Source organism: Staurois parvus, unplaced genomic scaffold (assembly GCF_062004578.1).
Source record: "Staurois parvus isolate SC_StPar_1 unplaced genomic scaffold, SC_StPar_1.0 ptg000068l, whole genome shotgun sequence".
NCBI lineage: Eukaryota > Metazoa > Chordata > Amphibia > Anura > Ranidae > Staurois > Staurois parvus.
This window is the reverse complement of record NW_028317864.1, coordinates 1,182,297-1,208,754: the sequence shown is the minus strand read 5'-3', so window position 1 is coordinate 1,208,754 and position 26,458 is coordinate 1,182,297. Positions and strand designations below refer to the sequence as shown.

The 26,458-nt window shown below is 40.7% G+C and overlaps 1 protein-coding gene across 1 annotated transcript in view; it reads left to right on the top strand.

Annotated features, from left to right (window-relative positions):
* Positions 1-26,458, top strand: part of ENG (endoglin) — a 90,977-nt gene that overhangs the window by 8,515 nt on the left and 56,004 nt on the right. Inside the window, exon 2 of the mRNA XM_089669004.1 lies at positions 22,645-22,799. Within this exon, the coding sequence (XP_089525130.1) occupies positions 22,645-22,799 (155 nt within the window). The remainder of the gene's footprint in view (positions 1-22,644; positions 22,800-26,458) is intronic.

Here is a 26,458-nt window from a genome sequence, read left to right as displayed (position 1 = left end):
CACAGGCATCAAGTGAACCCTGAAAGCAAAAAACAAAGTATGGGTATATTACCATCAATAGGGATCAAGAAGACTCCCGTCGACTTGAAATAGGATCAGGTCCTTGATGCTTGTTCAAAGGTGCATATGGGGGTGGGGAGCCAGGTAGTCACAGTACGTAGATTCCAAACACATATATTGTGTATATAGCAGGCCGTGAGTACCTGAGTCTGTATACCCACTGAAGGGGTTTCCAAAAATTACTCAATCTAAGAAAATTGAAGCGGTTTGAATAGGATATGGCTTTGTCACAGCATACAATGCCTAAATAGGATAGCATATAAGTATATATATGTATATATTATCCTCTAAAGAGGATTTCCAAAAAATTCCCCAAGTATACAGGGTAGATTAGGCCATGGAACGGCGGTGTCACAGCTCCTTGCTAGGAAGGCACGAGGCCCTCTGAAAACTACCATAAAGTCTACTACTACAGCGGTTCGCAAACGGCAATCCCCTAGGGGAATATACCTTCCACCGGTGGCAAGTTATTTAAGCTTACAGCTGTGTAGATTTATAGAGTATATCTGGAGCCAAGAGGGCATGTTATATGGGCCTAATCTACCCTGTATACTTTTTTGTACATTTTTCATACATTTTTGTGTATTTTTGTGTTCCAGCTTCCATACATCAGGAGGCTACTCTACACATCCTGACTTATATTGGGAACATATTTGCTGAATCTATGGTTCACTTTAATACGAGCTGGAAATTCATGGAAACCTAGGATCAAAACCTCACCATTACCATATATTGCCTTATATGGTACTCTACTTGCCTAAATGACCCTGAAATGAAGACGCTAAGTGCTTTTAAAATGATTTTATTTGCTTGACATGTTCACCGTGCTCATGTTTAACCTCCTTATGATCTATGTGATCAAATAAAGTATTGCCTGTAAATTTTTTTAATCCATATTACTCCGCGTGGATCTCTTAGTAACCTTCTTTTTTCAGGTAGGGGTGCTCTTGTCACACTACCATATTGTTCAGTATGCATTTTCTGGGTTTATGGATCCACACTTATACACTAAGTGAGTCGGAGATATGATTATGACACTAGCTATTCGTGTCATTCTAGGTGGCCTGTTTCTGTTCTATTTTTGTGACATACTTATGATTGTAACAGCTGTGCATGGGTTACACTGTCCATGGTACGTGGATTCATTTTGGGTATCTTATTTATGTCAGTAATGGATTGGGGTGTGCACTGCCCTGCGTACATACCATAAATTTGCTAAGAGACTAGAGAAAAGGGGCTTTTTAGCAGAAGAGACATACAAAGTAGGTGATTATAGTAATGAAACACGAAAAGGGGATTCCAAACTATATATACATAAATCCTTAAATCAATTCATATTTTGTCTCACAAGGTGATGTAAATTCCCTTTAAATAGAAAATAGAGAGACGGGGACCCCTCGAAGTATTACTAAACCCAAGAAGAAAAATTGAATATATTGCTGCTTACAAATACTTCTAGTGACACCACGCTACAATGTAACTCTTCTTTCTGTAAATACCTTAAATATGTACTGCAAACCATAATAAATATCGAAATAATAAAGAACAAAGAGGCAGCACACATAATAATAAACATTTAAAAAATAGAACAAAGTTAGGCTCTATGTACACAAGAGGTTTGGAAAACACTTCTGAACAATGGAAACTGACTGCTGGAAAACGTAGGTTAAAAAACGTCTGTTTGCATACCGCGTTTATGCGCATTTATGTGCGTTTAGAAGCGTTTTTTAAAGACAACATTGGGAGACCTTCCAAAATGCCCAGAATGCACTGAAAAACAGTACAAAATTAACTATTTCAGACATTCTGAGACAAAGACAGAGCAGAAGCAAAGAGAGCAGTATGTGTTGAGGTTACCTATCTTTTTTGGTTGTATTCACTATAGATCCCATCATGAGCATAATGGGGCGCGTTCTACCATTTTTTCCTTCACGCAATACCTGAAATTGACTGCGCTGGTGTGCTAGGTCCATTTGAATACATGGAAAATGCTTTGCATGCATTTCTGGACTCTGGACAGAATTTGGATATGGAACAGTTAAAAACCACTTCTATATGCAAACGCTTATAAATGCACTTAGGCGCGTTTACAAGAGTTTGGCGTTTGAAACGCTGATAAAATCTACTCCAGAACACAAGTTTGGTGTGTTAAAAATAAACTACTGTAAACTCAACTGCCTGTAAATGACCGTAAACGACGATGTGTACATTAACACATAGGAAACCATTAGGGAGAGTTCAGGGGCTGCTGAAAAAAATACATAGAAGCTCCTAAACGTGAGTTTATCAGCTGCAGTGTACATGAGCCCTAATAGTCTGTATGTGCAGTTTTAGTAAATTAGTAACTACCTCTACCAATGTGTATCATTCAGTACTCCAGGTGCAATCCAACCACCTACTGGACTAGACCTCACTGCATCAGAACGATCACCTGTTTGATATTGCACCTTGGATGTAGTAGTTATATTAGTTACCCTATACAAAATTACCTGTTGATACTACCAGAAATCCAGTGTCCTTGTAACTTCCTGTATACTGTACTGAAAAGGCAGTTTTTTCGACATTCCCATTCTCACCTTTTGGACTACAGAACTGTCACTTTTACGCCTAAGAAGAGAGGGGGAGCTGTTCTGTAGTCCTACCATACCACCTACTGCTGCTCCATAGACCCAGTACACTCAGTTGCTACCCTAGCACAGGAAGTGTATTAATGGCAGGATCACCAGGTGAAAATAAAGGGAAACAAATTAAAGAAAACTACAAGGAATAATAAGCTACAAATTTTGTTCCTGGGTTTAGATACACTTCAATAGTTTTGAGATGAGTATGTTCACACCAGCTGCTGTTACATCGCAATGGCCAGTATGCGGTGCAGTCTGGTCTGATCAGTGCATGCTCATGCACCAATCTCAATGGATTGCACTGCTCCTTTTTTTTATGGCTGTGCAGTGCAAGGTGACGGATTTCCTCACACTGTGCTGTGCTGTGCTAGAAAAAGTACTGCACGTATTTTTTTCAGCGTAAACTGCCTGCACACCACAGCAATGGAGTAGTGTTAACTGGGCAGATAAGGAGACAAGGCATTTTGCCTTGTCATGCTGTGGGACTGCTCTGGAATAGCTAGCCAAAATAGTCCCACCATCATCTGGTGTGAATGGGCCCTTACACATAGTCATGGCCCTGAACCCATGGTTACTGCAAGTTCTCACATGGGTTCCCACTGGTGCTCATTCCTTAGCTTCTTCCCCAGGTAATGTTGGTCAGATCTGAGACAGCATTTAAAACTGTAATACACACAGATCTGTCACTAAAGACACAAGAGCTATCCTTATTCATCCAGGTCAGTGATAATACACTCTTACCCAAGGGTTTGCTGATCTATATAGTTGTGCATGAAAAAACAAAATCATGGTTTCATTTTCTTTAGAGAAGATGGAATAATTGCCGAAAGCCTTTGCCTATAAATCGGTTACATACATACATAGGGCCCAGGGGCGGACTGACAACACATGGGGCCCCGGGCAATAGGGGATCATGGGGCCCCTGTGTCCTTGCCCAAACTCAAAAAAGCCTATGAAAAAGGTACCAGGGGAATCTCATGGGGGCCCCCTACTGACCCCTGGCCCTCGGGCAGTGCCCGAGTTTCCAAATGGTCAGTCCGTCCCTGATAGGGCCTACATAGCCCTGTTGATGCAAACAGATTGTCATAGTTTGGGTGGGATAAAGGTGGTCTTACACTAGAATTTCATTCTTTCCTTTCAAGAACATTTGTTTGATTTTTCAAATCATTAGTGGGGTCAAATTGATGTTCGTTTTCAACCTCAGTTATGACAATTTGAAGAAGCAGGAAGGAAATTTTTTCTCGATTAAACAAATTTTTAAACAGCGACAGTAGTTTTTGTTTAGAAAATTATATTTCTACCAAAATCCAATGTTAAAGGCAAACTAAATTTTTAAGTACTATTCAACTACATTTGTCAGGTCATCAAATGTACTGATTAATTTTCGCATGAACATTCATTGAAAAATGTAGTAGTGCATGGCCAACTTTAGGATAAATAGAATTGACAGATATCCTTGTGTCTTTGGGGACTTTGTAGAGCTGGGTCATCCATTATGCAACCTAGGCAGGAGCTTAGGGCTCAGTGACTGTCCAAGGGGGCCATCGACAACATTCATGCATCTGCAGTAAACTAGGGGGTTAGAGCAGTTGGCCAACGTTTTGCTTCACAGTAGCCGATGCATTTGCTGGTGTCTGATGGAGTGACATCAGTATAGACAGAGCAAATTGAGCAGCTTCTCTGTGCCATTGCAATCCTAATGAATGTCAATTAAAGGGATGGGGAGCCAAAACAGCTACCTTGATTAGGGCCTCACTGAAAAAATTGTTCTAATCATTATTGTTCCCTGACAGTGACTTCTCTTCTCCTCACTGATTTACAGGTGTAAGATCAGAAGAACCAAGCGTACACATTTATGGAATGGAGCTCTCTCGGACAATTAAACATAATTGTACCGTTTGCACATTTAAACCCCCATCTGTGTGTTGGCCACCGTAATAGTTAAATTGTTCTCTACATGCGATCGTAGTAGAAGCTATTTGTCTGACTTAATGTAGTTCACTGAATAAATTGTTCTGATTTGGACTCTGGAATATGTCATTCATGACAACATCCAGATCCCATGGAGCTCAGGGACATTACTCATGTCTGCCTGCAACTTGCTCCTCAATTCAAAGAATAAGCAGATCCCAGGGGAGAAAAGGCCCTTATATTGAAGATTTGGGCATAGGAATTGCTGGTATATGTTTACTTAAAGGGAACCCATGTTAAAATGTTGCAATTTAAAGTACCATCCTAACTAGAAAGCTGGCAGTGTAAAATGTCAGATTACACATTCAAATGCACTTCAGAGGTCTCCTAGGATGCCTATGCTGATTTCAGATTTCAAAAGTCTGTATTTGTACATGCACAAACGTGGCTCCCTGTTCTCCAGCATGACAATATCGGTGACTGATTATAGGTCTCTCAGATGTAAAGGGGGAGTGCCTCTGCTCCAGTAAAGGAAAGTGTACAAAGCCCCTAACACTAAACCTCAGGCCCAAAATAAAATTCTTTAGGTATACTATATCCCTTAATGTAACTCTTAAACCCAAACTAAATCTTAACCTAATCTATAAAGTTAACCCTAAATCCAACTCTTCATCCCAACCTAACCCTTAACCTAATCCATAAAGTGAACCCTAAATCAAACTCTTCATCCCAACCTAAGTCTTAACCTAATCCGTAAAGTTAACCCTAAATCCAACTCTTCATCCCAACCTAACCTTTAACCTAATCCATAAAGTAAAGCCTAAATCAAACTCTTCATCCCAACCTAACCCTTAACCTAATCCATAAAGTGAACCCTAAATCAAACTTTTCATCCCAAACTAACCCTTAACCTAATCCATAAAACCAACCCTAAATTCAAGCCTTCATCCCAACATAACCCTTAATTCTAACCCCTAAATCCAACCCTTCATCCCAACCTAACCATTAACCTAATCCATAAAGCTAACCCTCAAACTAAGCCTTTATTCCAAACTAAACCTTAATCTCCTTCATAAAGCTAACCTTAAATCCACCCTTCGTCCTAACCTAAATCTTAACCTAATCCATAAAGCTAACCATAAATCCAAGCCTTAATCCCAACCTATCCCTTAACCTTAAAGCTGAACTCCAAGTGGAAATAAAAGACACACAATAATGCAGTTCTGTATTAATTACACACACAGAAAATATTTAAAATGCAGGTACAGTAGTTATAGTCCCTGGATTATACTCAGTATCAGCATATTGCAGTACCCTGTACATAAAAGCTCAGAATCTGAGAGGGAGAAGGCCAGAAGAACAGAATGACAGAGAGAGGAGCAAATCTGTCTGTTGATTCTTTACTCATTGTCCAGTCACAGTCTGGAGGGGAGAACAAGACCTGTAAGCAGGGGTGTATTTACTGCAAGGCAAACTTGGCCCACTTGGCCCTAGACTTGCTCCCAACTTTGTGGGAACAGTTTGGGGATGGCCCCTTCCTGTACCAACATGTCTGCACACCAGTGCACAAAGCAATGTCCATAAAGACATGGATGAGTGAGTTTGGGGTTGAGGAACTCTATTGGCTTGCACAGAGTCCTGACCTCAACCCGATAGACTGCCTTTGGGATGAATTAGAGCGGAGACTGCTAGCCAGGCCTTCTCATCCGACATCAGTGACTGACCTCACAAATGCACTTCTTGAAGAATGGTCAAACATTCTCATAGACACTCCTAAATCTTGTGGACTGTTGAAGCTGTTAAAGCTACAAAGGGTGGGCAAACTCAATATTGAACACTACAGATTAAGACTGTGATGCCATTGAAGTTCATGTACGTGTAAAGGCAGACGTCCCAATATAGTGTGTGTGTATGTGTATATATATATATATATATATATATATATATATATATATAAAAATATTCCTATTGGCTGCTTTGTATGGCAGAGTGATAGAGATTAGTTCATGGAATGAGCGTTAGGGAGGATGCTGGACAAGCGCTGCTTTCCGGTGCATTAACGAGTGCCAGCAAATAAAATACTGTCCGGGCATATAAAAAACACCGACCATCTGTGAGTCCTTCACACTCCGCATTTTGATGGCTGTAATTTTTGCTTCTCTGACGTCATGGTTTGCAGCAAAGCACAAACAGAAACACAGGATGTCACCAAAAATAAAACTTTTTTTTCCACATAGGCTGCTGTTTTCCTGTTTACTGTATCCACACTAAAACTATAGGGGATGGTTGATTGTTGTCATAGCATCACCCTGGCAGAGCCGGTGCTTTTTCTGTTTAGGGCTTTGTTTGTTAGGCTTGTTCAAGGGTGAACCCAGATAAGTATAAAAAGCAGAAAGAGAGAAAGTGAGCACTCAACCAAATGACCGCAAGATGTTAACTTGGTCATTTTGTAAACGAAATGACGATTACAAAATAACCTAGTAAAAATCTTGAGGTTGATTGGTTGAGTGCTGGCTTTGGTTAATTCACTAAAACTGGAGAGTGCAAAATCTTGTGCAGCTGTGCATGGTAGCCAATCAGCTTCTTACTTCAGTTTGTTCAAATTAGCTTTGATAATAAAACCTGGAAGCTGATTGGTTTCTATGCAGAGCTGCACCAGACTTTGCACTCTCTAGTTTTAGCAAATAAACCCAAGTGTGTCATTGTTAGACCAAAAAAATAAACTAAACAGTTTGGTGCTGGATGGATTTGTTGCAAGGTACAAAATGAAAGGCCACTTTCAAACGAGCGGACCGACTGAGTCCTCCTGTCCATTTTTCAGACATAACTGATCGGACCACATATTGTCCTCTATGGGCAGGCAGAGGTAAACAGACATGTGTCTGTTTACACCCGCCAGCATCCGATCCGGTCTGGTCTGCCAAAATCAGGCAGATGGGGATATGTTCATCATCCGTCTAGCAGATTGGACGACAGTTGTAACAGACACGCAGTTCCTTAACATCCGACCGCCCCTTAAAGAATAGCAGGCTATGTCCGTGTCCGCTCTGCACAAGCAGAGCGGACACTGACCTGTCATCTGCTTTCTCAGCCGGGATCAGTAAACAGATCCCCCGTTGAGTAGGTGGATCCGCCTGATGGAGTCCGCCCTGCGTGAAAGGGGCCTTAACTGTGCATTACAGCTGAAATCAGAGCAGCCAATCACAGAGTAGCTTTCAACTGCCAGCTTACATTAAACCGTTGACAGCATATTCCTATTTGTCAAAACCCAACTTCACTCTTTAGCCAGTCTTACTAAAGAAAAGAACAGCCAGACTGATAACTGAGCGTACTTCACACCAGTTGATAGCAATTCAAAGTCAAGATGGAAAATGAAGCCTGTAAAAATACAAGGGACGTGATCAAATATACAAGAAACAGCACAGAATCAACTGACCAGAGATTCCAAACATATGACAAGGTACACAAGTGGTCTTATTTGAGTACTATAAATTTCAGACAAATGTTGAACTGAGAGGTCTTTCTGGATGAGAATCAGGAAAGGTAGGCCAGTTGTTCCCACATTCGCACCTCTCTCTATAGTTCCAAGATGGCAGTCTGTGCGGTCAATGGCCATTGGTCCACCCAAAAGCGCTGATCAGTCTAAAATATAATCTGCAGCTTATTAAAAAGTTTAACCCATTACCTGGTGTTGCCCTTCAAGGGTCTTTGAAACCCCCAAAAGGGAGTTATACTTTTGATATCTCTATTCCTTCCCCCACATCGTAGTGACAGACCTTGCTTGGGGGGACCCGCTGGGCTCCCACCAAACAGGCAACAATAAACAAAACAGACAGGAGTTTGCAGTTATTTATTGCGCATAGATGAATTACAATATACAGCACCATTTTCTGGCATACCTTGATCAAAGTTTGGCTTGAGAGGCACATATGCCAAGGTTTGGCAGGTATACCTAAAACATACGACCAATAATAGAATAATAATCATAATCCTTTGTGTGTATATATATATATATATATATTTTTTTTTTACTTTTTTTTATTTATTTATTTATTTATTAATTAAACACATACACACACACTACATATTTGTACTAGCAGAAGTGTGCTTATATATTAAACGGAATGTATGGGCATTCCTATTAATATGAATTTATAGCACAGTAAATGGCACGGTGCAGATTGCAGTGGTGCAAAGTATGTCATTAACATCACAGCATAAAGAATGTCAAGGGGCAGACCATGTATGTAAAGCAAACTGTACAGAGCAGAGCGATCACATACAAAACAGCAGATAGTAAAAAGCAGTATGTGCAATATAGCACAACAAACAGAACGTAGTGGTCCAGCACAGGAGGAGAATGGAGAAACCACTGCTTGCCATAATGGCAATCAAGATGTAATAAAGTGGAAAGGAGAAATACTAAAAGAATAAATTTATTGGCAGGGAATAAAATGAGTCGTTGACTCAGTAGTACATAGTTTGGATCTAGACAACAGTTCTGGTACCTGAACCTTTTAATCAGCAATTGTAGTCCCCATATTTCTATCCTTACAAGTTCACGTTATGACGTCAGTCCATCCAAAACTGATATTTCTAGCACCAGCTTTGTTATATTTCTCAATGACTCTGTCAGCAAGTTCCCAGGTCCACCCTCTACTGTTCCACTACAAGAGGGAATTTCTCTCCTAAAAAATTAATCTCGTCTCCCACAGAAGAGAGCCATGACCACAAAGCGGGCGTTTCACTTTGAGATTAAGGAATATTGGAACAAAATGGGTTAATTAGCCCACCAGCATCCATCTGAGTTTTGGGTAGACTGATCCTTTAAAGTAGTCAAGAATTAAATAGAAGAGCTGCTATTGCTGGTGAATCCACCAATTTGCCTTGTTGTTTAAGCTAACCAATGGCTTCTATATTTTTTGTAGAAATTTCTGGGAAAAGTTAGTCATCCTTATCTACAAACTTGTTTCAAGCCAGCAAATCAAAATACTAAAGACAGAGTATTATGTAAACTAGCATTTTTAGGAGGAAAGGTCAGCAATGGTGAACTCCATATTCTGTTAAAACAAGTCCCTTTAATGCAAAGTGATGGCGCTTGCCAGTAGACCTTGTATGACCAGTTACATCAGCTGGAAAACAATAGGTAGAATCAAATTGGTTGTTATGGCCAGAGTTGATCTTGGTTAAAAAATCCAAGTGTTGACAGATAATGCAGCCAGACTTGGTTTGTACAATAAGTTGAGTCAGTTTATTCCCTATTGATAATATGATTATGAAATGTACATGTAAGATCACTTGACATGTCCTAGACTGTTTTGTGTGCCGTAGCTGAGCGACTGATAAATAACAGCGAGGAGAGGATATGGAGGAGGTGGCGACATAGCGGAGCCTGAACCAGCTTTGTTTAATTCACTTGTAATTTGTCAAATAATGTCAATGTGTTTACACAGAGCTTTGGAGCAGATGGTGGGGAGGAGAAGCCAACGATAATTACGGATCCTCAGAGACAATGAAATAAGAAATACATTTCCGTAGAATGATCAGAATCTATTGAATGGACACAGTCATGTATATTTCTCTGGGCAATTCATAAAGAAATATCCCCAAGCAGAGATTAAGGCAGATTCAGTTGGGTGCTAGGTTTAACTTTCACTGTGAAGGTGAATTTGCTCCTGCCCGCTGCCACCTTTCAGACTTCCCTATTGATCCTTTAATGTGATGCATGGTCTTACTAATGAACAGCAAGTTTTGGGAGACAAGAGGAAAAGTGGCCAACTTAGATTTGTATTTTTATAGGTTTACATCAGAACTGTTAAAATTATATTTTTGTTTCAAGCCGATGGTAGGTTAAATCAACCACTAGCTTGCTTGGGAAAAATATAAGTCTATTCATCAAAAAAATGGTATAAAAAAAAAATGGCAGACTCCAATGAAGCACTTGGTCTTTTCGACTATCAGTCTATGAAGTTGATTTACTAAAAGAATGTAGTAAATATGCACTATGCTAAGAATACCCAATCACATACAAAGACAATAAAACTGTATTTTTACTTGCACGTGGTTGGATGACGGAAGTCAGAGCTTCACCTCATTCACTAAGCTAAAGAAAAATTCCCTTGCAAAGGCTTTAGTAATTCTACCCCAAATAGAATGCGTTAAGTCCTGTTTAACATACCTTGGAGGAGATTTACTAAAACAGAAGCACTCAGAATCTAGTGTAGCTGTGCATGGTAGCCAATCAGATTCCAGCTTCGGCTTTTTCAGTTAAGCTTTGACCAGGGGCGGACTGACAACTCATGGGGCCCCCGGGCAATAGGGGATCATGGGGCCCCTGTGTCCTTGCCCACACTCAAAAAGCCTATAAATAAGGCACCAGAGGCATTTCATGGGGCCCCCTACTGACCCTGGGCTCTCGGGCAGTGCCCGAGTGCTCAAATGGTCAGTCCGCCCCTGGCTTTGACACTAAATTCTGGAAGCCGATTGGCTTCTATGCACAGCTGCACCAGATTTCACTCTCCAGATTTAGTAAATCTCCCTCTGTATCTGCAGCTCGATGAATTGGGCTATAGCCATTAAAGTGGACCTAACAATCATTCAGGTCTACTTTATTAACACCAGAAGCTACAAATTTGTTAAGGAATTTTTTTTATCATTAAATCCAATTACCTGAAGAATATTGTTTTGTATTGTGACTGTTTTGTCTAATTAAGTGAACCTGTACTTTATTACACATTTTGAAAAGTAAAGTTTCACAGGGTCGGATTTTGACTTGGATAAGCTATATCAACTGCTATCCTTCTGTCCAACAAGCCTACAAGCTATATCAACTGCTATCCTTCTGTCCAACAAGCCTACCCTAATGACCATTGTACCAGTTTAACAGAACAATGGAATAGTAGATGACATTTTTCTGTGTCCCGACTTCAACTTTGCAACTTTACATTTTATTATAAAATGGAGAAAAATGTATCGAGACCTTAGATGGAAGGACCCAGTGAATATGTCCAGCAAAGCATAATAGAAATTTTGTTTTTACTGTTCACCTTTATTTAGCATAAAGTTAACTCCAGCCAAAAGGTTTTTTTTTTTTTTGAGTGGTAGAGTAAGGAATATTTCATACACCCAGTATATGCCTATATGGAACAATCCACAGCTACCCGAGTTAGCAAAACTTGAAGACTTTGAGCTTTGGAAACAATCCGGTATGCTATTCCTCCACCACTTGTTTTATAATGATGTTTTGTTTCCTTTCAATAACCTGGCAGAGATATATCAGTTGTCTAATAAGCGATTTTTCCAGTATCTACAACTGCACCATGCTGTACACAGCCAGGCAGCATCACTCCCACTGACGTACAATCCCTCTTCAATTTTAACAATGGCAGTCTCTACAACTTGTTCTCAACAGGGCCTGATAGGCGATTTGTACTCGGCACTTCAGACGGCGGTTAGTGCATGTGTACAGGTTGGCAGCCTTGGTCAATGGCTTCAGGATTTTGAGTCCCTTGATGAGTGGAGCCAAGCTTTGGAAATCTTAACCAAGGCTCCTTCCTCACAACGCTTGACCCAATTGTTCATCATCCAAAGAGTACACTATATTCCAAAGAGATTACACTCTTAGGGGAGAGTACACTCCCTGCCTTGTCCGAGATGTGCTGTGGGTACCCTCATACACATGCTGTGGCACTGCCCTAAGGTTTATCGCTATTGGGAGTCTATTTTCACCATCCTAAATATACTCTGCTTTACATATGTATTGCTTGACCCAAAAAATGGCTCTATTAGAAGTGGTCCAGGATAATAGTCTCCCATCAGATGTCCACTTAATGAGCATGAGATATTTATATTTAGCTCGTAAACTCATATTACAGAAACATAAGCCCAATGGGTAGATTTAAATTTATCAGCTCATTCCATTTTGTCCTTGGGAGCAGATACAGGGAGTTAGATGAAGACTCTACCAATGGTTATGGAGAATGACAATCTCTTAGATTCATAGAGATGCATTGTACAAGCGGTTAATTATTTAATGTGACAACTTCTGATATGGTACTAAACATTGTAAGAAGACTACTTTAACCCGAGGTTCCTTAAACCTGTTATGGCATGATGTATAGTTGCTTTGCTATATCTGTATTATGTATCTTCTTTCTCTTTGGAAGTCTCAGTAGTATCTCTACACATACTGTGGAACTTTTTCTTTGTTTTACTGTATAATTTTTTAATGTCAAATGAAAAAAATTGTTTCGTAAAAGTTACAAGAAAAAAAAAAGAAAAGAGGAATATTTAGAACTTTTTGCTCTCTGTGTCCCTGTAAGGAGACTATCAGGTGCGATAGGAGATTGCTGCTCACTTTCTGCCAGGGTAATATATCTCGCACAGGACAGAAAGTGAAGAAAAATTGACAAAAAAAAGGTCCCTCAAAAGGGACAGGATTTATAACCTGCCAGACGTTTTAATTCTTCCCCAGACTCAAACTAAACAAGAAAATGTTTGCTGGAGTCGTGCTTTAAATCTGATTGGTCAGATTTGTCCATAAGCCTTGTACCTTGCCATTAAGCAGAGCTCAGTGGAGACAAGCAGCGTGTTCCAAGCCCCGCGTCCATCCGTCTGCCTGGCTCCATCCTGTTAACATTAACTCAGGCTTGAAGTGTTCTTCTATCCTGTTTCGTGCTCAGCTCTGGGGATTGGGAGTTAGAACAGCAGATCTACAGGAACCGGCCTAAGTTCCTGAGTCTCGCATACCGGCTTGGTTAAACCTTCTACAGCCAACTCAGCTGTAACCAAGTTTTGTGGCTTCCCTTGCTTGAAAAAAATTTTCAAGGATATTCTAGGACTAGTTCGTATAAAAGGGCAAAGACTTTTTATGTGTGATCTCCAACTGCTATGAAAATTTGGCACATAGGTTAAATGATCTAAAGGCAGATTCACACTCCCACATCATTATAATAGGTAGCATTAAAGGGTATGGAAACCCTTTTACTTAGTCCTTTTTGGGGTGTTTAAGTGTAACTAAAGTCAGAAAAATTATATAAAGTACTGTACATGTTTCAAATTTCAGTTCTCAATTGATTTATCCTGGTTCTTAAAATTTATGTGTACATTTAGTTCCCTTAGATACCTAAGAATTGTTTCCAGATATCCACAATTCCTTTATTCTTGTGCCTACAATTACAGTGGTTCTGCTCTCTCTGCATCTCCCTTTGTAGTCACCCATTCAGATGCACTGAGAGCACAGAATTTAAGTGAGGACAAGTGATTAGCCTAATTGGAAAACACATGCCAGGGGCATCCCTTTAGAGGTGCATGTTCCTCCCTGCTGGCCATTGAATGGTGCAGACTTCAGCTGTGCTGTTCAGTTGCTCGATCACTGTTCCAGAAGCAGATCTGTGAATGTAATCAAGCAAATGATAGGTAGACATCATTGCTAAAGCCATCCAGAAGCCATCTTCCTTCCTAGAACATGCATGTCTAGTGGGTGCCAAGAGATGTGTTCTTTCATCTTTCCAATCAACTGATGTATCAATCCACCCAACACACAAACTGGCTGCTAGGAAGAAATACTAAAAAGCAGCAGCTGCATTGATGGACTCAGGGTATGCACACATTTTAACACTACTAATTCAGCATTGTGAGACAGCGATTAGTCCACTTTATTAATACTTAATGCAATGAATCTGAATTTAGTACTACTTTAAATATACCATTGAAATAATTTTGGTATATGTACAGTATACAAGTGCAAACTAATGTTGGTTGACCCCAGAAATGTGCTTAAGGTTAAATGTCACCTAGGGCGGCCATCTTTCTCCTCCCTCCCACTCAGATTGCCACCACTTCAACCCCTATGCCAATTTTTGCTCTTCCCCTTTGGTTGCTAGGACCCTGATACAGCAACAAAGGACACTGTTGCTCAGCCTCCAGAATCCTAGCAACCAATGCAATGCAGCTGTGTGTCATTGAATATTATTTATTTATTACAGGTGCTTATATAGTGCTGTCAATTTACACAGCGCTTTACATATATATTGTACATTCACATCAGTCCCTAACCCTCCAGGGGCGTACAATCTAAGGTCCCTAACTCACATTCATACATACACATACTAGGGACAATTTAGACAGGAGCCAATTAACCTACCAACGTCTTTGGAGTGTGGGAGGAAACCGGAGTACCTGGAGGAAACCCACACAGAGGCACAGGGAGAACATACAGGTGGTTGGGATTCGAACTAATGACCCTAGTACTGCCAGGGGGAAGTGCTAACCCTTTAACCACTGTGCTGCCTATAGGATGAAGGCAGCTGGACCGTACAGAATCATTGGTTGTTGTGGTGCAGGTGGGTGCCATTGTTGCAATGTGGGTGACAATGTTGCTTTTCCATAGATACAATATTGTGAGTGAGCATTGTCAGTCCACACACAAGACTAATATTTCTGTTTTTTTAGCTGTTAAAGTGTTAAACCAAGTATCTACACTTGGTACAGTTCAATGCAGTTAGTGGCTGGTTACCAGGGGCAGACTGACAACTCATGGGGCCCCCGGGCAATAGGGGATCATGGGGCCCCTGTGTCCTTGCCCAAACTCAAAAAAGCCTATGAAAAAGGTACCAGGGGCATCTCATGGGGCCCCCTACTGACCCCGGGCCGTCGGGCAGTGCGCGAGTTTCCAAATGGTCAGTCCGCCCCTGCTGGTTACTATAAGTTACTGCTTTGTGTACATGGTTCTTTGGTTCTTTTTATGTTCACAGGAATATATTGCACTCTTTGCCATCCTAGCTTACTCTGCCCATGCATGAACATAGTCTCTGACTGAACCTAGCTGCCATTGCCATTCTCGGCGTTGTTTTGCTGCCTGGCTCTAGGGAGACACTGAGACGCGTCGTGACGCTGGATCCTGTACATAACAGGGGAGGGGGGACTGTATTTATTTTTGCTTCCAAAGAACTTCCCTTTTACATTTTCCTCCCTATCTGATCCGCCGAGCGCCTCTCTCCCGGCACCCGCCAGCGAGACTTTATCTGATAATGACATAATGTGGTGCCAGCTGGCCTCTGAATGACGCAGGGAAAAGTTTCAGGATCTCAAGGAAGCTGTATTTACCACCTGACTGCCCAGGACCAGCCACTTTACAGGCTGGGGAACCACATACACAAAGATCCCAGACCTTTAAAGGACACCTTTAAAGAAATGATGAATATTTTTAAATGCTGAGCTCTATCATAAAAAATAAAATAAAAATAAAATAAAAAAAGCACAAATTGCATTATCTAGCCTAAAAAGCCTTCCAACCTTGAAAAAAAAACCCAAAGTGAGTAGGTGCTCTGTGTTACCTTTCTATAACTAAAATATCTTGCACAAAACTAAAAATCAAAGTGCTAATGGTGCTTAGAATATCTTTTCAGTGTTTTCAGTAAAGGCCAAGCACTACTAGACTAGGGGTATCAAGGAAGATTCTGTAATATTCCTTTTCCATTCTCCCACCAGCTAGAGGAGGGCAAAGTAAATTGTGACTTGAATTGTGCCTTAAAAAGGACATATATCAATATTATTATTATACAGGATTTATATAGCGCCAACAGCTTGCGCAGCGCTTTACAAGGGAGACAGTACAATTACAATACATTTCAGTAGAAAAGGAATAGGAGGGTCCTGCTTGTGGAGCTTACAATCTAAAGGAAGGGGGAGGTGATACAAAAGGTGATAGCTGTCGGCGATGTTCTGATGGAGGTGGATTAAGTACAGTTCTTAGGTGGAGGTGGGGTAGGCTCCCCTGAATAAGTGAGTTTTCAAAGATCTCCTAAAGGCCGACAGTATGAGAGCTGACCGGACATACTGCGGTAGGGAGTTCCAGAGGATGGGAGAGGCTCTGGAGAAGTCCTGGAGGCGAGCATGGGAGGAGGTGATGAGGGAGCTAGAGAGCAAGATGTCAATATAAAATCAGTCTAATATTGGTATATGTCCTCTTTAAGGCACAATTAAAGTCCAAATTCACTTTGCCCTCTTCCTCATGGGAGAATGGAGGAGGATTATTATAGTTACATAGTTAATCTGGTTGAAAAAAAAGACACGAGTCCATCCCAGTTCAACCAAGAGAGAAAAAAAGAAAAAAAAGACAGACAGACAGACGCACGCACGCACGCACACACACACACACACACACCCAATAGGAAGCCTCCATATACAATATCCTATACCCGCAGTTGGTCCAGAGGAAGGATTCTAGGATTTCTAGTTACTAAAGGGATAGTACCATAAGAGGGTTTTTTTTTTTTATGGTTCTACCCATGATGTGCAGTGGAATATCACACACGATTCCCATTCTTGTGACCAGTAAGAGTAGGGGTATCACACACGATTCCCATTCTTGTGACCACTATTTTAGTAGAGGTATCACACACATTCCCATTCTAGTGACCACTATTTTAGTAGAGGTATCACGCACGATTCCCATTCTTGTGACCACTATTTTAGTAGAGGTATCACACACGATTCCCATTCTTGTGACCACTATTTTAGTAGAGGTATCACGCAAGATTCCCATTCTTGTGACCACTATTTTAGTAGAGGTATCACACACATTCCCATTCTAGTGACCACTATTTTAGTAGAGGTATCACGCACGATTCCCATTCTTGTGACCACTATTTTAGTAGAGGTATCACACACGATTCCCATTCTTGTGACCACTATTTTAGTAGAGGTATCACGCAAGATTCCCATTCTTGTGACCACTATTTTAGTAAAGGTATCACGCAAGATTCCCATTCTTGTGACCACTATTTTAGTAGAGGTATCATGCACGATTCCCATTCTTGTGACCACTATTTTACTAGAGGTATCACGCACGATTCCCATTCTTGTGACCACTATTTTAGTAGAGGTATCACGCAAGATTCCCATTCTTGTGACCACTATTTTAGTAAAGGTATCAGACAACACCAAGCCTCTGCCCTACAATTAGTAACAGTGTTGTCAGCCTACCATGCATGCTCCTTCAGTTAGTCTTTGGGCTACCTTTGACATCTATCAGCCCATCAGCCAAACGAAGGAGCTTAGCAGTGTCAGCCTGCAATAGAAGTGCTGGTATTGGCAGGACCTCCAGGTAAGAAACTTTGCTATAGATTCATAAAAATTGATGGAGTTGCCACTAGAACAGTAATAGAGGGGAAATCTTTCAATGTGGACACTTTTTTCCTGACAGCGATCAAGAGAAGGGGTATGCACGTTGGAAAGACATCCTCTCACTTCCTGTTTAGTCTACAAGGTAGAAAGTAAATGGAAATCCTTCTAAGACACGGATGGCAAAAAAAAAAATGCCAGTGGTTTTAACAATTTCCTACTCAATCAAAAACTTCAAAAAACATTGTGGCTTTAGATATCCACATATACTTTCTTTTGCAAATGTGACATGTTGTGGTGAACAAAAAATCCTTAACATAGCAGCCAATCAGAATTCAGGTCTCATGATACTGTAGGCTGCTGCAAGTTATATTTTATTGGCATAGTTTACACCAGGGGTCTCCAAATTCTCTGTAAGAGGGCCACATTGTATTTTTTATAAATATTCATGGGACATCAGGATTCACATCATTGCCCCCCTTACATCAGAGCACCCCATACATCAGATTCCCTGTTTACCTAATGCTCCCCATCATTATCCCCCCTGACATCAGTGTTCCCCTTACCACTGTAAAGCAGCCCTCAGATTACTCTATTTTCTTTCCTTCTGCCACGGAATAATAACAGTACAGTGTGGGGGAACCTGTGCTGAAGACTGTGGGATTGGGGGGGTTGAAGTGGAGACCATAGGAAGCCTCTGCTGATCTGAATTCTCAATCAGTGCACATTGTAGATATGCCACTGGACCTAGCTACGGACCAAATAAAATCTTGTAGTGGTCTAGATGTACCTTGGGGCTGTAGTTTGGAGATTCCTGTACTGTACTGACAAAGTTGTCAAGTACTCCTTTCAGGCAGGGGGTGGCATGCAAGCCTCCGCAACAGAGAGTATGGTATGTAAAACACCTATCTTTTCCGTTAACCGGAAAGTGTCCACAAAATTGATCTTGGGAATATTAGCAACTATACAAATAGAAGGCAAGCTATTTTTTTTAATTCTTCTCTATAGACCTTGTAAAGAAAATATCTTATGAAAAAATAGGCGCCTGTAACAACCTCTATCACACATAATCACATTCTCTGTTATATTTATCCATAGAACTGCATCACGCTAGCAAACATGTCACTAGCAACAACTTGCCATTCATGGAGTTTCTCAGTCGCAATAATCTATGGCATAACTCCCTTGCTAACAGTTCTGATGCATTCGTGTTTCTGCCATTGATGGAGTGACGTCCATGGTGGTTGCGTTTTGGTGATGGTATCACTAGGGTCAGAAACACTGCTGTGGCACCACTCATAATGCTGTAGAAACATGAAAGGGTTACAAGACCATCATCATGAGGCCCTATCGCAATAAATAAGCCTGCGTTTAGCATAGTGCCCATACAGTGTGCTGACTCAGTGCATGGTCTGGTTCCATTCTCGGTATGTGGATCTTGCTGCTACTCAGGCCATCCACACAGTCAGTCTGTTCTCCATAGATAAGGGTTGTTTTTTGTGCAGGCAGGAAGCTGCGCACAATGGTGACTGCTCAGGTCTGTGACCCACTATGGAGCTTGGATGTAAGCCCCACTCAATTAAAGATTCTATTAATCCAGCGTGGCGCTTCCGTGTGTCCGTCCTCACCCCCTCGAGGCAGGAAGCTGCCCACACATCCAGAGGGCAGACTGCTATTTTTACTATGTGTCTGACTGGAGAGCACGTGGTGACACACAGGGGAACTCCGGCTCCCGAAGACTGACCCTCCTGCTGCTGAGTGACATGGTGGGACAGTCTATGACTCAATGACACCAACCACCAAGCTCTGTGTAAAGAATGATTCCACTCTAATGAAAAAGAAAAAAAAAAAGGCGAAAAAATTTAAACCTGTTAAAAAGGGAAGATTGTTTTTTTTTGGGGGGGGGGGGGGGGGAAAAAAGGTATTTGTCCCTGGTGGGAATGAGCAGAGTGATTTGGGTGGAAATTGACTTTCTGCAAAACACATGGGCTACAAAATGAGTAATTGTTATAATTTGTGGGCTACAAATGGGCAATTGTGTCAATAAGCTGGCAACAAAAAGGCAATTGTGATAAGCGGGCAAGAAATGGGCAATTATGACCAACTGAAATGGGCAGCTGATATAATACATACCGTATATCGATACAAAAATGAACAATTATTCCAATACAAAGGCAACAAAGGAGCAAACATGACAAAATGCAGGCAACAAACTAAATCATTGAATGAAGATTCCCGAATCCTCAGGACCCATTTAGGACTCTTTCAGACGTGCTCCAGTTCTTACCTCTCTCTAAAGCGATTTGCAATGGATAGAGGCCATCACAGCAGCGGTTGACAGGTGTTAAGGTGGCACTACTTCCTTCTCTTGACAACTATTTTTAATTGCCAAAAGTCACTTTTACATTTGTGGGACTGCGCTACAATTATGTAGCCCACTTGATCTCAATGGAAGAGTTTAACAGGAGGTGCCACCTGTCAAACTGCAGCCTGAATTCAAAAATCCATGGCAGCAAAGAAAAGCATTGCAACTGTGAAATGTGTACAGCCCTGTTCGGTTTTATTGTGACAGTTCAGTTGGGCAGGCAGCAAGTATCTAAAACACCCCCTTAAACCGAACCACACCACTACCTGCCTGGAGTTTGCATGGTCTCCTTGTGCCTACATGGGTTTCTTCCCACACTCCAAAGACATGCTGGTAGGTTAATCGGCTCCTGTGTAAATTTGTCCTAATATGTGTATGAATGAATGTGAATTAGGGACATTAGATTGTAAGCATCTTGACATCTTGAGGACAGGGACTAATGTGAATGTACATCATATGTAAGGCACTGCGTAAATTAACTGCACTATACAAGTACCTGTAATAATAATAATGACCGGTTACAACCTTAAAATCCACTAATTGTGCCTCCCCATTGATGTAATTGCATTTCAACATATTCCTATACCCCTAGCCTAAATGAGAATTTACCCATGCCACCTATGGGTATGGGGTGACTGCGAGGTTAAAATTTACACTAAACTTGGATATTTGCTTTAAAGCTAAAATTACCAACTAGCCATTGTACACTGCTAAAAAAAAAATTAAAGGAATACTTTCTAATCAGAGTATAGCATCAGGTTAAACTCCTGGGATATTGATCTGGTCAGGTAAGTAGCAGAGGGGGTTGTTAATCAGTTTCAGCTGCTTTGGTGTTAATTAAATTAACAGGTGCACTAGATGGGCAACAATGAGACGACCCCCAAAACAGGAATTGTTTTACAGGTGGCCACTGACATTTTATGCCCTGCTCATCTTTTCTGACTGTTTTTCACTAGTTTTGCATTTGGCTAGGGTCAGTGTTACTACATGAGGTGATACCTGGACTATACAGAGGATTTTTTTTGAGCAGTGTATATAGTTACATAGTTACAAAGCCGATCTAGTTCAACCTTAAAAATAAGAATTTTGAGAGATATTTTTTTTTGGTTTATTTGTTCCATGTAAGTAGAGTTACCCTTTAAGCCAATTAAGCTTTACTGCATTACATGGGGCTGGGGTCTAAAAATGCTGCATGCTGATTGGAGAACTTAATCAGGAAACTACATCCAATTCTCTCCTCTAGCGTCCGCCAAGCCTTGATAACATTTGGATTCTTTCAACCCTAGAAACGCATTGGGGTTGATTTACTAAAACTGGAGGGTGCAAAATCTGGTGCAGCTGTGCATGGTAGTCAATCAGCTTCTAACTTCAAATTGTTTAATAAAAAACTTTGACAAAAAAACCTGGAAGCTGATTGGTTTCTGTCCAGAGCTGCACCATATTTTGCACTCTCCAGTTTTAGTTAATCTGGAGTGTCTTTTTTGTACTTAAACTTTGTATTTTACTTTGCATGGAATACAAAAGAAGAAAAGAAATAGGTAACATAAGGGAGGGGGCAAAAGAGCAATATTCTGTACACCTAAGCAGGCTACAGATGGATCAAACCTCAGTCGGTTCAGCAGGGACCAGCCAAGATTTGATCCATCTAATAGCAACGCTGGTTGTACTGAATTTGATTCATTGATCGACTTCAGTACAATCAGCCTGTCAGATTTTTTGCATTTTTTAATCCCTGGCTCCTTTGCTTACCTAGCCGGCCATGTGAAGTGAATGGATCCGGTGACATCACTGGTTGTAAGGGCTCGGTAGTTCATGCATCCCCCGGCGTCCTTAACAAGTGGGAAGCAGTCAGATATAATTGTAATAATACTGCTATTTTACATGGCATTGGGCTCCCACTAAACTGCTAAATGTTTGTTCGCTCATCCAAAACACCAGTACAACCAAATCTTAATCTCATCCTAATTGCAACTAATAGCCAAGTTTTTCCAAATTTGAAACCATGGGTCTCAAAGCCAATCGATTATTTAGTTTATGTTATAGAGCATGTATCTGATCAGACTAGGTTAAATTAGTAAAATAAAGTTAGCCATTCTGCATATGATAGAATATTCTAGGATTTCTAAAAAAGTTTAGGCTAGAAGTTTAGCAAACATCATTATTACATTAAAATTACTTTCAGCTTAGAAATGTGTCAGACATATGTAAGAAAATTGTTTCATATTTTTCTAATAGGAATGTTTCCTCACAAGTCGAATTATAGAACAAAATGCATACTGTATCTACAGTAACACCAACTGTTTTAAAACTAACACTGGTCAAAGTAAAAAGGTTGCACAGAAAACAATAAAAAAAATAGCTATATACTGTAATATCACCAAAAGAAGCCCTGTGGGTCACATTAATGGTACATCTTGCCAACCCTGAAAATCTAAGCAATTTCCAGGGACGAAAAAAACCCACCCACAAACCATCAAAGCTTGGAATTGTTCTTGAGACTCAGGGACATGTGGTTACTATTGACTTGTTCTAACAATTATACTTCAATTCTTTCTTTTCCAGTTCCAGTTCCTGAGCGGTGTCACTTGCAACCTGTGGTTGGCAAAGATCAGATCTCTGCAAATGCCCAACGTCCTCTCATCTTAAAAGGCTGTGTGGGGAAAGTTACAAATCAAGAAGTGTATGTGCTCAATGTCGTTCATACGAAGGATCAACATGTAAGTTTTCTTCAAAAGAATTTATTTTTATGGCAACCTTCTTGCCGCCAAAGCTGTTTTTGCCATGTGTTTTTTTAACAGCACATTTTAAGCCTCGGGGGGTTTAGATAAAACACCCAAACATTATATAATTTTCTGAAATCAGAGATCCTGGAATATAAAAATGTTGAAAATGTTGGTAGTTGCAATTTTTTATGACATATGATATTAGAGCAACAGTTTATCAAACCCATATTTTCAGTGAAAAAAAAACAAACAAAAAAATCTCTTAATTTAATTTGAGGGCACAAAAACACAACTGTTTACTAATATATAACACATGAGGTTGCATTGGAATTAATAGAATGTATCTTTTTGTACCTAGGCGTTTATGTTTTTACATGTGCTTGCTTTAATGTTTTTTTTTTTCTTTATTGATTTACTGTATACACTTTAGATTTTTCATTTTTTTCACTTAACTTTAGTGCTATCACCTAAGGGACTGAAGCCCTCCATGTGATTACGCAATGGTCTTTAAGGAGAGTATCAGTCTATTGGCCCCCAAATGTCACCTTTGCACCTAATTGAAGCTGACTGAGCACAGATCATGATTGATTGATTGATTTTTATTTATTTCAGGTACTTATATAGCGCCGTCAATTTATGCAGTGCTTTACATATATAGTACATTCACATCAGTACAATCTAAGATCCCCAACTTACATTCATACATACACATACTAGGACCAATTTAGACAGGGACCAATTTAGATAGGATCCAATTAACCTACCAGCATGTCTTTGGATGTGGGAGGAAACTGGAGTACTCGGAGGAAACGTATGCAGGAACAAGGAGAACATGCAAACTCCAGGCAGGTGGTGCCGTGGTTGGGATTCAAACCAACGACCCTAGTACTGCCAGGCAGAAGTGCTAACCATTTAGCCACTGTGCTGCCCATTGATCAACCTCTTTATCAGCCATAGGAGCTGGAGAAGGACAACTGAAACTGATGAGATGCTTGTCAATACCATGTTGACTCAGTGCAGAGATCAGCAAACATATATATATATCCCAGCAGGGGTTCTAATCCTTCCCCACGCTTCCCAAAAATTTTAAACAAATCCAAAAAGAGCCAAGTGCAAATTCACATATTTTGATCCATAATTCCGTATCAAGTTTTAGAAGCTTGAGACTTGCAGTAGTTCAGGATTTAAGTACAATGTTGCTCAGAATGAATGTTGCTGGTCTCAAGTTTCAATAAAAGGGAAAGTGTTAGCCATGACCTGAAGTGACAACCTTGGTGCCAGCCATAAGTCTCCATGGGCAATAAACATATAATATGAACTTCTGTCTTGTCAGATCCCTGTAAACATTTATAATGCTTCTAACCAGGTGCTCTCTTATCACCATTTTCTTACATTTATAATGCTAGGACCAAGTATTTGAAAACTTAGTCCCAACTTGGTGCCCAAGTTCATAGACATAGTACTAGCTTTGTGGTAAGCCGGCAGATGGAACCAGAGAGCAGCGAAGGACACAGGTATCCGATACACTCCTTAGCAGGGGCGGACTGACCATTGGAGAACACGGGCATTGCCCGAGGGCCCAGGGTCAGTAGGGGGCCCCATGAGATGTCCCTGACACCTTTCATAGGCTTTTTTGGGTGTGGTTTGAGAATGGGCTAGGAAAAAGGGGCCCCATGATCCCCTATTGCCCGGGGGCCCCATGAGTTGTCAGTCCGCCCCTGCTCCGAAGTGTCAAACTCTGAAGATTCTCCTAAAGGTCTTAACTCTTGCAGGGAGTGTGTCATATCTTCTTTTGCAGGCTTTTTGTTTTAGAATGACAAGATCTGTATAAGCATACTATAGTAATGACGACAGAGAATATTATTTATAAAGCTGATTATTTTGCAGCCCTGGCATAGAATATCAGCTGAGCCAAAAACTGGAGTAGAAATGGAGTCACCCTTTAAGCCATCCCATCTTGTGTCATTGTGTTTTTATTGATGTATGCTTTCTGTGTACATAGTGCACAGGGTACAGTATGCTGGGTGGGAGGGGACGCACCATTCTTGACTTGCAGAAGAATTACTGGAAATGGACCTCAAGTTACCGTCTTAATTCAGTTCACGCGAAACAATGTCTTAAAATTCACGGGTTAAAAATAGAAAGTGAGCCGAATCACCAGGCGGCATCATCCAGGGCGACATTGTGTCGATAGAAGATCGAGTTCGCTGGGTCAGTGTGGTGACAAAACGCCCTTCTTTGTAAGGGGTTATAAGCTCGTGGCTATCGTCATTCAATTTAAAGGACTGTTTTTTCTCGACAGTATTTCTCATGTTTAACTTTCACCACTGTGAAACAATTCCGTTCTCCAGAGCTTTTTTTTTTTTTATCGTCACATTTTTGTGTTTTAATCTTAACTAAAAACAAATGTTTTGGCTACACTGCTGGAGGCCTGAATCAGGATAAATGATTGCTGCAGAGAAGTGAGCCTGGAATTAATTTAATGCTATTTGTTTTTCCCCAACATTTTTTATGTTACTCCTTTTAAATTACAACTCTGGCACTACCCCTCCCCGGCCCTCCTAAGTAAAATTGCCCTATCTAGAATGGAGTCATATAGCAAAGATCTCTGTAAATACCATGGTTGTCTAACAGAAATAAGCAAGCAGCTGAGATGGATGGATTAGTGCAGTTTAGCTTGGTGGGGCTGGCAGAAGGGTCAGTTAATAGTAGTAGATAAAAAGATACACCTTTCCTTTAAAAAAAATTAAACCTAATATAATTTTTTAAATATTTTTTTTAACCGGTTTCCTTTTTTGTTCTTGTTTTTGAAATACTGCATAATAGTATGCACCAGAGCCACATGCTACATACACTATATTGCGAAAAGTATTGGGCAAGCCCTCCAAATCATTAGATTCAGGTGTTCCAATTACCTTCATGGCCACAGGTGTATAAAATCAAGCACCTAGGCATGCAGACTGCTTCTACAATCATTTGTGAAAGAATGGGTCGCTCTCGGGAGCTCAGTGAATTCAAGCGTGGTACCGCGATAGGTTGCCACTTGTGCAATAAGTCGATCTGTGAAAATTCCTTCATACTAAATATTCCACAGTCAGCTGTTATTGTTATAATAACAACAAAGTGGAAGCAACTGGGAACATCAACATCTCAGCCACGAAGTGGTAGGCCACGTAAAATGGCAGAGCTGGGTCAGCACATGCAGAAGCGCACAGTGCACGAAGTCGCCAACTGCCTACAGAGTCAATAGCTAAAGACCTGCAAACTTGGTGTGGCCTGCAGATTAGCACAACAGTGCATAGAGAGCTTCATAGAATGGGTTTATGAGCAACTGCATCCAAGCCTTCCATCAAGTAAAATGCAAAGCGTTGGATGCAGTGGTGTAAAGCACACCGCCACTGGACTCTAGAGCAGTGGAGACGTGTTCTCTGGAGTGATGAATTTGGCTTCTCTGTCAATACAATGGATATGTCTGGGTTTGGTGTTTGCCAGGAGAACGGTACTTACCTGACTGCATTGTGCCATGTGTAAAAGTTTGGTGGAGGGGGGATTATGGTGTGGGGTTGTTTTTCAGGTGTTGGGCTTGGCCCATTAGTTCCAGTGAAGGGAACTCTTAAGGCATCAGCATACCAAGACATTTTGGACAATTTCAT